The sequence below is a fragment of the Lycorma delicatula genome, chromosome 13 (genome assembly GCF_047948215.1).
Source record: "Lycorma delicatula isolate Av1 chromosome 13, ASM4794821v1, whole genome shotgun sequence".
In the NCBI taxonomy this organism is placed as follows: Eukaryota; Metazoa; Arthropoda; class Insecta; order Hemiptera; family Fulgoridae; genus Lycorma; species Lycorma delicatula.
This window is the reverse complement of record NC_134467.1, coordinates 50,141,948-50,159,564: the sequence shown is the minus strand read 5'-3', so window position 1 is coordinate 50,159,564 and position 17,617 is coordinate 50,141,948. Positions and strand designations below refer to the sequence as shown.

Sequence of the window (17,617 nt, the reverse complement as noted above, 5' to 3'; positions counted from 1 at the left end):
CTCTCCTCTGATATTCAAATTTATACCTCTAATAGGTCTTCTGCCGGAAAGGGCAATACAACTGGACTTCCCTGGGGCTATCTGTAGTCGGCTTCTTTGTAACCATTCATCTATAATTCCTAATGCCAGATTGGCTTTGCGTTCTAAGTTATCTACATCCCTATCCTCAACGAGGATTGCTATGTCATCAGCATAGCCGATTGCAGTAACTCCTTCAGGATAATTCAGTCTGAAGACTGCGTCATAAAAAATGTTCCACAAGGTTGGGCCCAGCACAGAACCTTGAGGAACGCCACCAAACATCTGGAAAACTGCCTTACCTTCCAAAGTTTTGATCTCAAGAAACCTTTGATGTAGATAGCGATTAACTTGATTTATTAGATATTCGCTTATTCGCATCTCATGCAATGCATCAATTATAGATGACCAGGGTACTGATCCGAACGCGTTCCTAATGTCCAGCATTATCACTAGGGGGATTTTCCTGGTCCTCCAGGTACCGCTCCTCCAGGGTATTATTCCTGCTATAGTCTTGATGATGGCCGCAGGTATGCCATCCGGCCCTGGACTTTTCCGGTTTTTCAACTTTTTAATGGCCTCCATTACCTCTTGTTCTGTGAATCTGCCACCTTCACAAACAATTGTTTCCCTATTCAGATTTTCAGGTCTAGGGAAAAGAATCCTAACTTGTCGTTCCGCTTCCTCCTTACTCAACGTTGGCACCTGTCTACCTAGCCTTTTGGTAATTATCTTAAAAGCTTTCCCCCAAGGGTCAGTGTCGAGTTCGTTACAGAGCTCTTGCCATTTATTCCTCTTAGATTGCTTAATGAGAAAGTTAAGCTTTTTCCTGGCTTGTCTATAGTCTTGGGCAGCACGTCGACTTTCTTCATCGTTACTATTCCTTGCTCGCGACCTCTGAGCAGTTCTTTTGTGACGCTGCATGATTTTCCTTTGGTCTTCGATTTCTCTGTTCCACCAGTACACCGGATGATATCTATTACCGGACTGCGGTATGTTAGCAATTTCCTCTTTGATTATTTCTTGAAATTTCTCCGGTTCTATGTTTTCACAGTTCCTAATCCTGTTTGCCGCATTATTTGACACCCGGTGTATCTGGAAATCCGTTAATCTAGAGATAATATTATCCTGCCTAACCCGCCTTGGACAATCTCTGATGTTAACCAATACGGCCTTGTGATCATTACCGGTTTCTTCGGTAAGGACAGCAAACTCGACGGTATCTGCTCTAAACCTACTATCCACAATTACCAGGTCTATTGTTGATTGGTGACCTCTTGCGCTGTATGTAGGAGCGCCATCATTTATACAGCACGCACCCGTAACCTCCAACAAGTCCTCGAGAATTCTACCTCTAGCATTTGTAGAATTGGCACCCGCTACAGTAGTTTTACAATTAAAATCTCCAAGCACTACCACTCTTTTCCGCGATCTGGTCATGATCTGCTGTAGGTTAAATATCTGGTTTTGATAAAACTCTATAGTGCAATTGGGGCTGATGTATGTACCCACAATAATCGTGTCACTTAATTCAATAGCTATTATTCCGTCTTCTCTGCTGTACAAGTTATAATCTACTCTATCGAGTATTGTTCTGATGGCCACAGCCCCATTCCTGTCGGGTATCCATTGACCTCTGGCAGCCGAATACACATTAGGCTCCGTAGACACCAGAAAGTCGACATTGTATCTTGTGGCTATTTCCAGCGTCAGGTCTCCTGATAGTAGGCTTCTATTATTATTACTTAATAATATTTTAATCATTATGTTTATTGCAGCTCACACTCCCGGTTCTGTGTTCTTTCTGCAATCGAGACACTTCATTGCTTGCCTACAGTCTTTGATGAAATGCCCCGTATTACCACAGTTGAAACATAAGTTGGTGCGGTCAGGGCCCCTGCATTCTCTTCTACCGTGCCCCATGCTCCAGCACCGGTAACATTTTTCGTTTTCGATGCGGATATATGCCCTACAGCAAATCCAGCCTACTCTCAGTCTTGCTGTTATTAACTTTGTTGCGCTGCGTTGAGTAGTAATTACTGTAGCATTTTTGGTACTACCGTATGCGTCTCTCATAGATGTTATTTGAAATCTCTCACCCGTTCCTAGGACCTTCTCAATTGCCTCTTTTAGCTCACCTTCCGTAGTATCTCCAAGCTTGTCCTTAATGTGTACAACTGTTCTACGGTCTCCCTTGTTACGTATATCGACCTGAAGATCCCCTGCTCTATCCTTCAGCATTGCAGAAAACTCCCCTGCGTTCTCTACTCCACTTACCCTAACTTCTAGCTGTTCATCTCTACCCTTTCTTATAGAAAGAATTTCTCCAGCCTCCTCTACTTTAACTTTCTCTTTCATAGTTTTTAATAGATCAGCGTATGTTTTCCCTTGTCCTTGTACAACAATGGTTTTACTCTCGGCGACCGGTGGGGTTCCTCGCCTTACAGACGCCGATCTGTATCTTGGTCTCGCATTGTCACTTGGATTGGGGAGGACCATCCTTGGTAAGGTCTTCCCCTTCCTTAAAATATATATTACTATTTTCGTAATCAAAATGCCTGGAGGGCCATTTGGTATCACGAAAACTGAAGACTCAGAGTTACCCACTACTCTTCTTAGTGCCTTAAGTACGTGTGACGCCATTTCCTTATCCCCGCAACTGGAGTCATAGATGACTGTGTATCTTGTACCATTAGTTGTGACCTTACTGTCTTCGAGTATCGTTGATTCCTGAAGAAACATTGCACCAGGCGTTGCTCCTGCATATATGCTGTTTGGTCTTATGCCATTCAAGTCTACAAAGTGACAACTACCCTCTCCAGGTTTTGCTGCGTTAACCTGAGTGATCCTGTTCATCACCCACCTTGACCATCTGGAGGGCAGTCTCTCTATCAATTGCTCGTCTGATAGATCAACATCCAAAATATCCGACATCTCGCTGTTATAATGACCTTCAGTCTGAGTGGTCTGATTACATGTCTCTGCTTTCTCTTCACACAGTCTTTGTAAGTTCTTCTCTCTTCACACAGTCTTTCATATATTTCTTTAAGTTCCCTTTCATGGGCTTTGATTGCAGTTTGACTCCCCTTGCCAGTCATGCGTCTCAGTTGTGTGATTGCATTACCTAATTTGTAGGTAATTTCCTCAAGAGTAGGAGGGGTTTCTTCCTCCTCCGAAGAACCCGCTCTAGGTCTTTTGCCTACTCTGCCCTCGGTTTCCCTCCATTTATACTTTTCCTGGGTGCTCACCGTAGTATCCATACCTTCAGTGTCCACTGTGCCACTCTCTCTCTCCTTCCAGTTGCTCCCTTCGAGGGTCCAGCCCCTTGTGAGGCTGTTGTATCCTCAGATGGGAGGGAGCTACGACGTCGCATGTCTCGAAATTGTACTTAGGGGACAATTCCGCATCTGTTGATACTAAAAAAAAAAAAGAAAAAAAAATATATATATATATATAAATGATAGCTTGATAAACTAAGCTACAGCAGTATATCTTATCAATAGATAACAACAACCGAAATTAATTAAATTAATTCCAATATCAAAAGTTTATCACTTGAATAATAATAAACAATATTATCAGTCGATGCCAGTTACAATTGTCTATGCCATCCACTACAGATAAGCTACACCCGAATTGAAAACAACTCAAGGTACACCACTACTAACACACACTAACCACTGCTACCAGCAGTCAACTATGAACCTTATTGCCAATAGCAATAAGGCTACTCAGATAAAAAAATTCAATAAAAAGGTCAGTCCGAAACCAAAAATCACCAAATTATATTAAAACACTTCCGAAAATTTTCCACCGTCGATTCCCAATTCCAAAAATCAGATATAAAACCGTTAATCCGAAAAAAAAACAGTATAAGACAGAGCGCACAACAATACGTCCGACCGCAACACAAGCTTCCACTCGACTCAGGTGCTAACAAACTGTCGACTGTTAACTCAACGCGGCACCCTCGAGCGGAAAGTTTTTTCATAGGCAAATAACATCGTGTGAAATGTAATCGACACGGTCCATCTAGATGTTTGCTATCTCAGCAAGTTCACCTTCAGTTGAAGATCTTTTAATACGGCCTTGTGAATTTTTGTGACGATTTCGTCTGTCGTAGCCTTCTCGGGTGAACCTGAGCGTTCATCTTCTTCAATGGATCTACGACTACGTTTAAATTGTTTAAATTCAGTAGGCCACACTTTACCGTCTAAAACCGAGGGAAAGAGTCTTTAAAAGCGGAATGTAACTCCTTTTGTATATAATTCGGGATTAATCCTTTTAAAACAAAGTAACAGTTCGAACCCCAATTCTATCCATTTTTTCTTCAAAAGCTGTCAGAATGTGTTTGCTTTATTCGATCACCACAAACAGGCAACTAAACGCACGCGTCTGAAACTTCGGGCGTGTCATCTAAAGGAAAATAGTTGAGAAATTCTATGTCATTTGATCGTACTTGGCCATCTCTGTTTCAGATCGAGAACTCTTTGCTTTACGAGCAACAGATATACTACCATTATCATTATTGGGAATTCTATTCAAACAATATTATATGTACCTGGGAAGGACAATGTAACAGTTAGATCGTTTAAATGCATACGATGAATAATGTTTTAAAGTAATGACGTAGAATTTTCAGTTCCTTTTATATAATTTCAGATATAGATACAGGTGTACGGCTCGGAACGGAACGGAACGCAAGAACGGCGGGAGTTTCAATATTTCTCCCTACAGATCGCAGAGCCTGGACAATGTCCCTTGCTGCTGTATCTTACTATTATCGAGCGGGTTTCATCGGTTATTTAGTGGCGGTTATAAATTTTAAGTTTTAATTATTGACGGATTTGGTAATTTGCGTTCCTATCCGTACGGACTAAACGTAAAATATATTTACCGGTTCTGACCGTGGGAGACTAAGCTTTTGAGCCTAGTAATCCCGGCGTGATTCCCCTTCAGTCCATCCGCTGAAGTCCTTTCGGTACTAGCATCTACGGGCTAGCAGGAATGCGCCTACCGGAGTCCTAGTTATTTGGAGGGAGAAATGCGCCCCGTTCTCCGGACGTAGTCGTATATGCTGACTAAATGAGATTGTGGTCTCTTCGTGGGACGGTGTGGGGTGTTGTCCAGGTTTTTATAGTTTTAACAAAATTTAATTGCGATAACGGCCACTTTCGCGGCCGGAATTTTGCGCGGTCTCCATTTATAGGTTACGCGATATAGAGGCTCCTAAGCCTGGTTTGTCATTTTTTGACTCTCGTACCGCCTCTTCACGGCGGTTCGTTTAATACGGCCTGAGGCCGTTTTCTTATACCCTGTGGAGTACGGTCCTCTTGGCAGATGTCCCGGAGATGCCCGTATTCGGACACAGCCGCCCTCCCGAACAGTCTGCGCGCCTGCGCCACCCCCACCTCGGATACGGTTTGTAGTCCCGCATCGTGGCGAAGAGTGGCGTTTCTGACAAACCACGGTGCTCCAAATATCGTCCGCAACGCTTTGTTTTGTACGGCTTCTAATTTCTTTTGAAGCGTGGAGTTCAACAAAGCTCCCCGTGCCGGGTAACCGTATGTTAGAATCGGCAGGACGTATAGCCGAAAAATGAGCAGTTTAGTCGCCGGTGGATACGGGCTGGTACCGTTCAGTAGTGGGTATAGTGAGGCTCTGACGGATTTTGCCCTTTGGGTCGCATTTAACATGTTCTCCTGAGGTAAGCCGTTTATTCAGGATTACTCCCGGGTACTTGACTGTTTTCCCAAAGGGGATGTTTTCTCCTGAGATTTCCAGCTGCCTGGCTGGAGCACATATGTACGGCTCACAGTTTTAAGGTAGGTCATTAATAAAGTTTGACAGATTACTTACTAAGAAAGCACAGTTACAAATTTTTTTTTTGTTTTTTTTTTAGTAAAAAATGCAGAACAAATTCCAAGTTTTTTTGAGGTACTAAAAAACTGAAAACGGTCTCTTTTTGTTACCTCTCATTTTTAAAAATATTTTCAAAAATGGGAAATGTTTATGACGTAAATAACTTTTTCTTAAAATTGTGCTAAAAGTTTGTCGATGCTCAAAAATTTTCAAAAAAGTTTAAGTTTTATTACTTTTTTTTTATAACTTTTTTAGATACGAGTACTTTAGAAAATACGGAGAACAATGAAATCGATCTAAATCACCGTTAAGTATTTCATCAGCGGATGAGATGAAATGGAAATTAATACGCCGTGTGAAAATGCCATGCCTGACCGGAATTCGAACCCGGGACCTCCGGTTAAAAGGCCGAGACGCTACCATCGCGCAACGGAGGCCGTATCAATGAAACGACCTAGAATTTTGTAAATTAAGTTCTGTACCTTTTTTAAGGAGTTGAATAAAAAGGAAGTCTTAAGACAACTGAGAATTCCATTGTTTCATACATCACTTGATTAAATAATATAAATTTATTAGTTTACAAGAGATTATAGCCGCTAATAAACCACAAAAAAACACGAACAGTACGAAAGTGGTAACTAAGATTTGTTGCGTAAAATAGAAATAAATTCGATCGGTAAAATTTTGATTCTACAATTAGAAATATTTGAACTAACTGATGGAGAAATAAAGAAAAGTTCATTTAATAATAATAAAAAAGTGAGTCCACGGATACGATAAAAATCGTGGGTTACACTTAAACAAAGTCTTGTGCGATATTACATCACAGATTTTCGATTCGTGGGGATCATTATACTAGTTTATTAAAAAAGGAAAAATACGGTATGAAGCAAATGATATGACTATCAACAACAAAAATAGACCGGCGAAGCACGACTCAATCCCATGCCTTTGTCTCTAACCTCCCGAGTGACCGTGCTGGACCCGGCTATGCAGTTACCAGCACGGGGTACCACCGGTCGGCCTGGACCGGGTCTTTTCTAATGCCTTGCCTCTAAGCTGAAGTCCCCTTAGGGGCACCTACACCCGGAACTCTGGTCTTCCTTTATGCCTTGCCTCTAAGTGGAGGACCCCCTAGAGGACCCTCCGTCCGGGACTCTGGTCTTTTCATTTTAACCCCCTTACAAATCCCTTGAAGTCCCCTTTTACTCATCGGCGAAGAAGTGATATTTCCCAGACTCTTACCGTACGGTTTACAATTTAATTGTATTTTTTTTTTTGGATTTTAAATAATGATAAAGAATTTAATAAATTAAATTGAGGTAACGAAAAGCTTACGTATCTTTGGTGAAGTTATCCCGACTGTTTCATCTTAAAATCCGCTTTCACTTTTGATAACTGCCCGCGTAGTTTTAGATTTACTGTTTACTTGTGATATTAATTTATCTTTTAACGGTACCAACAAATTTAATATAAATTCGTTTGTAATTCTTTAAATAATTCTGTTAAGTTATCGGATAAATTATATTTAGATATTTCGCGGAAATTTCTTAGCGTATCGGTAAATTTTACAAACGCTTTTTTTTAAAGCTGGTAAGAAGGCCTTTTGAAAAACATCAAGAACTAATTTTATTATTTTTTTTCCAATTCGTCACTGGAAATAAGGCTATTGATCACCGTTTAAGTTAGCTGATTATAAGGAATATTAAAACTTTATCTACATTACTCATGTTTTACGGAAAAAAAATGTCTACCGACAGCTACTTCTCAGTTTTTGAAAAATATTTTTAATTGTGTAGATAACAAAAAAATTCGATTATCAATTTTTTTCGATATCGATAAAGAATTAGATTTTTACTTATACCGATGAAAAAACCTAGTAGCTATGGGATCAGAGTAGAGCTGTTTACAATTAAAAATCGTACCTTTTTAAATAAGTAACTGAAATTTCATATTTTAATAAAAATATGTTGTAAAATTTAGGTCTTCATTTCAGAACGCGGAGCGCCACAGAGAAGTATTCTCGGTCCCGTGTTTTTTATTGTTTCTTAATGACCAAGCTCAGATTTTTCAACCGTTCATCGTATAACCCTTTTCGGAGACGAAACGACTGTATCTGAAGATAATTATTTAAAAGAAATTGAAAATTGTATTATAGCAACTCAAAAAATTATTCTCCCGGTCGGAATGTAGCCGTGTAACTTTAAAAATTGTTACAACCGTTTCGTTGTATTTCTCAGGTAGACGAAATGTTATTTATCGCGCGGGTAGAATTCCCATTAATGAAAATGAAGATTTCAGTTTCCCGCAAACGAAATTGCAGGTTGTTTTATTAGGTGACAAATTCTCGTGGTACGATCAAATTTTGATTTCGTTTGTATTAAAATCAAGCCGAACTGGCATTCTCTAAAACGCCTAATTAAACGCTAAGCTTGTCGTGTTATATATTTTAAAAAATTGGGTTGAAAATCTTTTTTCAGTCCGTCTGGGCGTTCTACTGAATGGATCGGGCTGATCTTTTATTTATTCTGTTCGAAATGATCCACAGATGTCATCAAGCTTCATCGGACACAAAATTTGAGTCTCCTCTCAGAAATCCTTTAAAAACTTTCATTTGCGACTTAATCGAGGAAATTTCCGAGGTTATTACTCGCAAGAAAATAACTTTGAAGGTCTGTCGATGTTTGATGACAATGTTGGGCCATTCTGAGAAGAATAAAAAGAAAAATCAGCCCGAACCGTCCAGTAGAACTTCTGTACGTACCGGAAATACTCCGTACGTACCCCGGAAAGAGAAACTCATTGCTTCCTCCAAACACTACGGTTTCTGGAAGACGTATTCCTGTTAGGTCGGAAGGCGCTAGCGCTGAAAATACTTCAGGAGATGGTCTGAAGGGGAATCACGTCAGCAGTACGAAGCTCATATGCGCCTAGTCTCCCACGATCGGCCCCGGTCAATTATTTCTCACCGGTCTAAAGTACCGGAACGCAAATAACAACTCCGTCCGTAAATAAAACACAAAAATCTATAACCGCGACTAAATAAACAACGACCCGCCCGATAAACGAAAGACACAGCAACCGGGGACATTCGTCCAGGCTCTGCGATTTGTAGGGAGATAATAAACTGCCGCTATCTTTGCGTTCCGTTCCAAATATAAATCGTGTCGACCTATATTTAGAAAGTTAATTACGTCAACTTATCCTTGTTTTTATATTTATGAACGTGCAATCTTTGCTAAAAAGAATCGTCATTAATTTAAAAAAAAAAAACATTATCCACTTTTACCGAACCAGATAACCGAACTGTTTTTGTATAAATTAACACAATACTACGGTTTAGATTAATTATGATTTTGTCCCTATTTTTAATAAATTTGGAGAATAATTTGAAAAATCTTCCTATCGATTTATTTAAGAAAATACAGTACTTAATGAAAATTCGTTAACATACTTCACGTGTTAGCATTTAAACATTTAATTACGTTTATTTTTTTTATCGTATAGGTTACGTTTTTATATTTATAATTTACCTTATAATGATTATCTATATAATATATTATTATGTTCCGATCAGATTAAATATGTATTATTTTATATACATAGTCTATTTATGTCTTTTATAATATAAAACGACTATACAATAACCATACCTAAAAGTTAATATTAATCAGCTGAACACTGTTATTAAATTAAAACAAAACTACGTAAATTAAGTTTTAAAATGTAAGTTACGCGATGAAAATAAAAAACGTAAATTGTATACAACGTACTTTATTTAATTTTCAAACCGGAAAGAAAGAACATAGTTCGTATTATCGGGACAGTAGATAGCGGTTACGTCGCTGTACGAAGCGACTCTGTGTACTAGAAATGGACCAATCAGAATTATCTTACGAGACAAGTCGTGTTTTCTAATGCAACAGTCAACAAATGTCAGCATACTTTAGTGGGTGCTGTTAGTGTTGTTATTATTGTAACTTTAATCTCTTTGTAACCGTTTCATTTATCTATTATTTTATACGTTACGTGTTTTGCAAGAGTGCACGATAGTCGATATATTTATTAATCGCCTTTAAGTTCTTAATGCGTTATAAACGTTTGTTTAAGTTTAAATGTAATTTTTAACGGTCGCTAACAGGTGGAATAAAAACTTTTGTAATGTGTATCCCGTTCGGTTTGGTTACGTGTGATTTATAATGATACTGGTGCCTTAAAGAAAGTTGTTCGCAGTTTTATCGTGGGATATTTATTTGAAACTGGCGACGTTATTTTTATAATTTTATCTTTATATTATTTTGTTTTTCTAGTACTTTAGTATTATTATAAAATAATAAATATGTAACGTGTTAAAACAAGGATTTACGTCGGCCCTAACCTGAAAGTTACATTTCAGCTTATATTAAACTTAATTTTTACGATTTTTTTATTTAATATTCTTTAAAACAATATGAGTGGAATGGAATTTTGCGATGGCATTACGTTAAACGGTGCACAAAAAGGACTTTTAAACATAAATAACGATTTAATTAACTCGATTATAAGAAGCGAACCGATTGCAAATTTATATGATGTGGAACATACACCGTTCGCAAGGTAATTAACTCATTATTTTTTATTGTATTTTATCGATAGGATTTTTATATTAGTTTTTATTAGATCAATTAGACTTTATCATTAGTTTGTTAAGCGATTTGAATATTTTTCTAGACCGGTTCTGTTTTACTTTTTATTTATTTTTTAAGTATACCAGTATATTTTTTATATTATTAAAGTTGTTTGCTATATTTTTATTAAGTAATAACGTTTTTCGTTAGAAATTTGATCGTTTTTATTGCCCTTTCTCTTATTTCGCTATTACTAGTTTAATGTATTTTTACGTTTGTCGAATTTCTCCTGCTGTTTGTATTTTTATCTAGATATTCGACCGAATTCATACTTATGTTTATATTGTAATAACAGAGAGTAGTATTTGTACTTTCACTTTTTGATCCTTATTTTATATAGCTGCTACGCTATTATATCTTGTTTATTTTGTCTTAAATTAGTTTATTTTTTATATTGTGAATTGTTTTTATTTTAACGCCTTAATTTTCATCGAAAATATTGTCTTTGGAACAAATTTTTTTAAATTAAAAAAATAAAATAAAAATGTGGGTTTAAAAAAGTTAATTCTCTAACTAAAAAATGTTTAGATTTCAACATTTTTTTTTTAATTTGCCATTTTATTTAATATATTGTACCAAATGTAAGCTGGATTTTTCTTTTTAATTAAAAATTGTTTTTTTTTTTTTATGTAAAATTGTAGTTATATATTATTGATAGTTCATTTTACTTCTCTATTATGTTTTCTACAAATCTTAAATCTTTTATATTAAATTATTTGATTTTTAAATATCCAAACATCGACTCATAATATAGTTATTTTAAAAACACTGCACATTTGACTTCATAATCTTTGATTTTTTTTTTTTTTTTGTCTTCAGTCATTTGACTGGTTTGATGCAGCTCTCCAAGATTCCCTATCTAGTGCTAGTCGTTTCATTTCAGTATACCCTCTACATCCTACATCCCTAGCAATTTGTTTTACATATTCCAAACGTGGCCTGCCTACACAATTTTTTCCTTCTACCTGTCCTTCCAATATTAAAGCGACTATTCCAGGATGCCTTAGTATGTGGCCTATAAGTCTGTCTCTTCTTTTAACTATATTTTTCCAAACGCTTCTTTCTTCATCTATTTGCCGCAATACCTCTTCATTTGTCACTTTATCCACCCGTCTGATTTTTAACATTCTCCTATACCACCGCATTTCAAAAGCTTCTAATCTTTTCTTCTCAGATACTCCGATCGTCCAAGTTTCACTTCCATATAAAGCGACACTCCAAACATATACTTTCAAAAATCTTTTCCTGACATTTAAACTAATTTTTGATGTTATAAAATTGGATTTTTAAAAAGTTATAACTTGACTGAAAAACCGTGCAAGTTCTTTAAAGTAAGTTAAAGAAAAAAACAACCATATGAATCCTTAGTAATCCTTTAATGAAATCGAGAGCATTTTATAACAGAATTGGAATATTTTTGCAACCTGTCTGGTAATTTCATTGATATATACTGATAATCTGGGTTGGAGGTATTCCTTATCAATAAGCACACATTTTGTTCAATACATAATAATATATAGATTAAGTCACGAACAGTAAATATGGTACAATGCAGATAAAAATAAATTGTTCAAACATCGCATGGCTGGATCAAGGGAAACCATGTTAAAATACCTATCAGAGCAGCATTAGACCGATGACTATTTAGTGTTATCAAGTTTAGAGGGTCTAAAAGACGACCTCCAGTAAAGCCTATCAGGGATAGGAACAGAACGGATGGTATGGTGACTGGAATCTTTACACGGACGGTGTCTTTCCTCATGGTGGTCAGGACATTGTCTGTTTGGTAAAGGCATATATTGTTACTTTTCAGGAATAAGTTACAATATGTTTTTGCAACGATTACAAATTCATAAATGTAAACGTACAAATAAGTTTCACAACCGTTAGGAAAAAATTATGTTTAAAAATTGGTAACTCCATATACGCTTTTAAAAATTATCTTTTGACATTTTTGCAACTAAGTAGAGATACAATCCTTATTTTATTATAGATAAAAGTAGATCTATACAAGCTTGTTGCTTTTATGTCAGGTATATTAGTTATTGCAGGGAATAAAGGACGATAGGAAAAACAAGAAATATAAAAAACAGAGACTTATGAAATGTAATGTTATACTAGAGTATTAAAAATCGGTTCAAATGATTGATTTTTTTTTATTTATACTGCGTCTTGAAGATTTATGGCAACACAAATCAGATAACAGATATAATTAATTATTTTATAAAAAGTAGATGAAAAAAATAATAGACGCAAGCAAGCATAATGTAAGCAGAGAACATAAAAATCAATTCCTTTACAATTTAGATCGTAGAGCTGTTCTGTCTTGCTAGAATTTTCTTGGATGACCTCTTTTAATTGTGTAATTAGGTGAAGACATCAAAGTACAAACAAATGCCTTCAGAGGAACTTTTGATATTATTTGGCTGAACCTACAGAATAAAATCATTTGCCTAAAAATATACAAGATGGCTGCTAATACTGGATTTTGAGATCTAAAGGTTTAAGGTATTTTACAGATGAGCAGAGATGTCTTTCTTCCAAAGTGTAATGGTGTAACTTGGCAAGACAGAATTGGAAATGAAGTCTGAAGGGACATCTTTATTTATGAAAAATTTTCTGCTTCTAGTAGTGAAAAATTTTGAGTGGAGCATCTGAAAAGAATGTGTGATGACAGATTGCTTAAGAACGCCCAATATTTCTTATCAATTGAAAGAACAAAATAAGAAATAAAATGTGAAAAAATATGACTGTGGTGTACTTCTTAGCCTGTGAACACCTACAATAAGAAATCATTATCATTGAACACTAAACTAAGACACTAGTCGTTTGCCCAGAAATGGTTGAATATCTGGCCTTTAACAAGAAACTGTTAATTAATAAACTACAACAAAATAACGAAGAATACTCAGAAAGGTTCATCAAAGATCGAGAAGAATACACCCATGGGGGTCAGGATTGATGCTGTTTAATTTTGATTACAAATGATGAAGAGGGTGGCAAGATATGGTCCACCGTATCTTTGCACAGTTAGATGATTTCATTACTTTAGTGTATGAATTTGTTTAATTATTTGGGCAGTTGATTTAAGGTATGGGGATCCTAATTTTTTTGCCATTTCTCATCGGTTATCTATTTGGTTGGTATCTTGAGGCTGAATTATAGATTTTTATGAAATTTTTTACGACTTCTGAGTACGGGTTGTTGGTATCTAATTTCGGTTACAATCGGTCAAAGGGTTAAGGGTTACAGAGGTGTGATCACAATGGGTTCTGTACCTCAAAATTTTGCCCAAAGAGCAAGAGTACCCAAAATTGTTTCATTTCAGTGAAGCAACTAAGGTTTTTAGTAAATGTTTTGATAAAAATGATTTGTATCCCAGACTTTAGCCGGTAATAAAGAATTGAATATATTCAATCAAAATAATGAAGTGAATTTTGGACCTTCAGTGTAACACAAGTTGCATCATAAATATTAAAATTCAAAAATTTCTTTAAATAATCTTTTAACGTAATTATAATCAAAGTATTGTTAAATCTATTTTTATGAAGAGAATTTTCTTTATTTTTTTTAAATTCTAGTTGTTTTCTTTATACGTAGTAGAATGCATGTACATCGAAATGTTTTATTTTCTTTTTAATAAATAATAATATAAATTTGTTAATACATGTTAAAATACATTGCATACTTGAGTGAGTGAAATATTTACACAATCTATTGTCTAACATTTTATATATTTCATTTTTTAAAAGATTTTAATTAACAGTAATAAAATAATTTTATTACTTGTCGATTACTCTTCTTGTTTAAATATTTATTTATTTGTTATGTTTTAAATATGCTGCAAAATTATCTTATATTCTTGAGTGTGTATAAAATAAATTAAAATATTACTTTTTTTTTTTTTTTTTTTTTAACTCGCTAATGATAATTTGTTTATCTCAAGTATGTTGTGATAAAACATAATGCTATATAATTATCTCTGTTGTTTTTAACTATCTACATTGTGCATTAAATTTAAATGTTACCGTGCATAAAGCAGGTGTGTAGAATATACATGTACGCTATGCATATTCATAATCCGTATTAAACATGCAGTATTTGTCAATTGAACGTGTTAGGTTTTTAAAAAGCCACTTAATTAATTTTTTTCTATTCATTATTTTTCTTTCTTTTATTTTTCTTACTTATTCTATTACATGCTAGGAAAAAAGCCGGCTATGATGTGAAATCTCTCCGCTATTAGGAAAGAACGTTTTTTTTTAATCATCACCCTTCGCTATAAGATTATGTTTAATAGTTAATTTATTGTTTTTCAGCTAATTTTGAAGTCGAGAGTTCTAACATTCAAATCCTAGTAAAGGCAGTTACTTTTATATCGACTTGAATACTAGATTATGGATACCGGTGTTCTTTTGCGGTTGGATATCAGTTAAACCTACATTTCAGGAACGATCGACCCGAGACTGTACAAGACTACATTTCATACATATCCTCTTAAGTAATACCTTATGGCGGTTCCGGAGACTAAACAGAAAAAGAAAGTTAATTTATTGTCGATCTTCTCTTATTCAAACGGAGCTGTGTTGTTTCTTTTTCTCTTGCGAGGAGCTTTTAATTTTATTCTCTGTTTTCTTTTTGGATATTGTCACGGTCTAGTACCTTCTTTCTGAGTATTTTTCTCATCTCTTTGTCTGTATGTTTTATACCTGCAATTCTGAGATGTTTGAACTACGTGATATTAGTTTTGTCTCCTATTACATTTGTATAAGTACTTTTTGTTTTTCTGTTACTGCTCGTTGTTGTTAAATGCCCGTAAAAGGATTTCGTATGGCGTTGTTTGAGCTTATATGATTTGAGATAGAAGTCATTGTTCTGCATTTTCCAACCCTAATCTGTTTCCTTTGGTCCAATAATCTTTTCTTAGTTTGCTTTTTTTTGTTAATTTGTATTTTTCCTGATTTGGCGTTATGCATTCTCACCGTACAGGATTTTTAGGTCAAATTATTGTGTTGTAGCACCTAATTCTAGATATTTGTTTTTTGTTGCGTAAATTTTGCCAAGGCTTTCTGAATTTTGATAATGTTTCCTTTTTTGCATCTATGTAATCCGGTCGCGTAGGTGCTTCAATGAATTTCTTTATTTCTTGATTTTTCCAAATTTTGATTCTAAATATTTGGGAAGTGATCTAATGTTTGTTATGTCACCCCTTTTTTTCCATAGGAATGTATAGTTCTTTTTTTTCTGCTCTGCCCTTCAGGATCTTAATTTATTTCTGAATAATTTTTTTTTTCTCGTCACCAGTCACTGTAGGACCATCTCAGGCCTGTATTCTATTCTGCCAATTTTTCTTCATTTTTAAGCCGTGACAAAAATCCTTTTGGTTTGGTTTCTTTATTAGAGCTTATTCACGTTAAATATCTGTTAAAAATTAGTCGTTTTTCTGTACGACATTTGAAGTAGACTTGATTATTCTTCCACGTTTTTCAACCTTCATTTGTTTTCCTCGGTCCAAGTTTTATTATTAATATCCTTTACTTGCTAATTTCTATTTTTTATTCTTTTTCCTAAGATAGAACTTATGTAAAAAACTTTTACTTTTTTTTTTGAAATCCCTTTTAATTCGGTTAGTTTTGATACAGTTCTCTATTTCTTTGTACTCTTTGCTTACCTTTTAAACATATTTGTAACATCCTATTTTTTATTACTACTTTCACTATTTGTTTTATATATTATAATTTTTTGTGTTACGCATTGTTTTCGTCTTTTACATACACCTTTGTTTCTAAATTAATTCTTCTTCTCTCTTTCTGTTTAACTTCCGGTAATTACCGTTCAGATATTACTTCGGAGGATGAATGAGGATGATATGTACGAGCGGAAATGAAATTTAGTGTTTTACAGTCTTAGGTTGACCGTCCCTATGATGTGTGGTTAACTAAAACCCAATCACCAAAGAACACCGGTATCCACGATCTAGTATTCAAATCCGTATAAAAATAACTGACTTTACTAGGACTTGAAGCTTAGAACTTTGGACTTCATAATCAGCCGATTTGTGATGACGAGTTTACACTAGACCGACCCTTTATTCTAATTAATTATACCTTTTTCGGACCATTTTTTAAATTCACACGGAAACCGTTACCTGAGCCGCACCTATGAGTCGCGGCGGTGACTAAAAACCCGCCCTTGCTTGGAGCCCTTACAGGTCCCCGGGACATCTTGACCTTCCGCTTCTGGTAGGCCCGAAAGCCCCCCCCCCCCAAGAGGGCTACCCTTCCCTGTCTTACTTCTATCCAGGGTCCGGGTATGCACCCCACGCGTACCCTTTGTCTAGCGCACCCTCTCCGCATACCTTGGGATCCTTAATTCTTCATCGAACGCTCCGACTTCCTCGACGCCCTCAGCAATAAACGGTCCCACGTTTCGTTGTCTTGGCGATCATATTTTTTCGCCATTCCCATTTCGGTTTTTTATTTTTATTTATTTATACCTGGCTCTGTTAATACTTGTTTACTATCATATTTTACTTTTCCGCAAATTTCGTATTATTTATTTAAAGATTTCTTCATCTTATCCTTTATCGACCCGTTGAATTTTACGTACTTTTGTTACACGATATTTCAAAAACTTCTATTGCTTATTTTTTCCCTGCATTCATCCACATTTCAGCACCATAAATTGTGGATCTTGTTGTTATACGACTACCAACCCGTATAATGTCTTAAATTTTATCTTATTTATATTAGAAAATATAAAAAAAAGAAGATATTTGAAATTTTATTCTTTTAAAAATAAAAAAAAAATAGGTAAATTTGTTATTTATAAGAAAAACAATTCGGTTATAAATTATACTAATAATTCTGAAGATAAAAAAAAAATCATAATATCCTGCAAAATTTCTAAAAATAAATTTAGCCGCCTTGTGCCTTCTGTCGCTGTATTATTATAATAATAATAATCTTTATTCCACAAAATATAAACAGATTACAAGTGGAAATAAGATTATTTACGGTTAACAACATAAGCTTAATAGAAATATAACCAAACGGTTATATAAAATAGAA

General features: G+C 35.3%; 1 protein-coding gene across 1 annotated transcript in view; it reads left to right on the top strand.

Moving 5' to 3' along the window:
• Positions 1-9,814: 9,814 nt before the first annotated feature.
• LOC142334091 (serine/threonine-protein kinase 17A-like) overlaps positions 9,815-17,617 on the top strand; it is a 143,705-nt gene continuing 135,902 nt past the window's right edge. Inside the window, exon 1 of the mRNA XM_075381776.1 lies at positions 9,815-10,476. Coding sequence (XP_075237891.1) covers positions 10,331-10,476 — 146 coding nt within the window. The 5' untranslated portion in view covers positions 9,815-10,330. The remainder of the gene's footprint in view (positions 10,477-17,617) is intronic.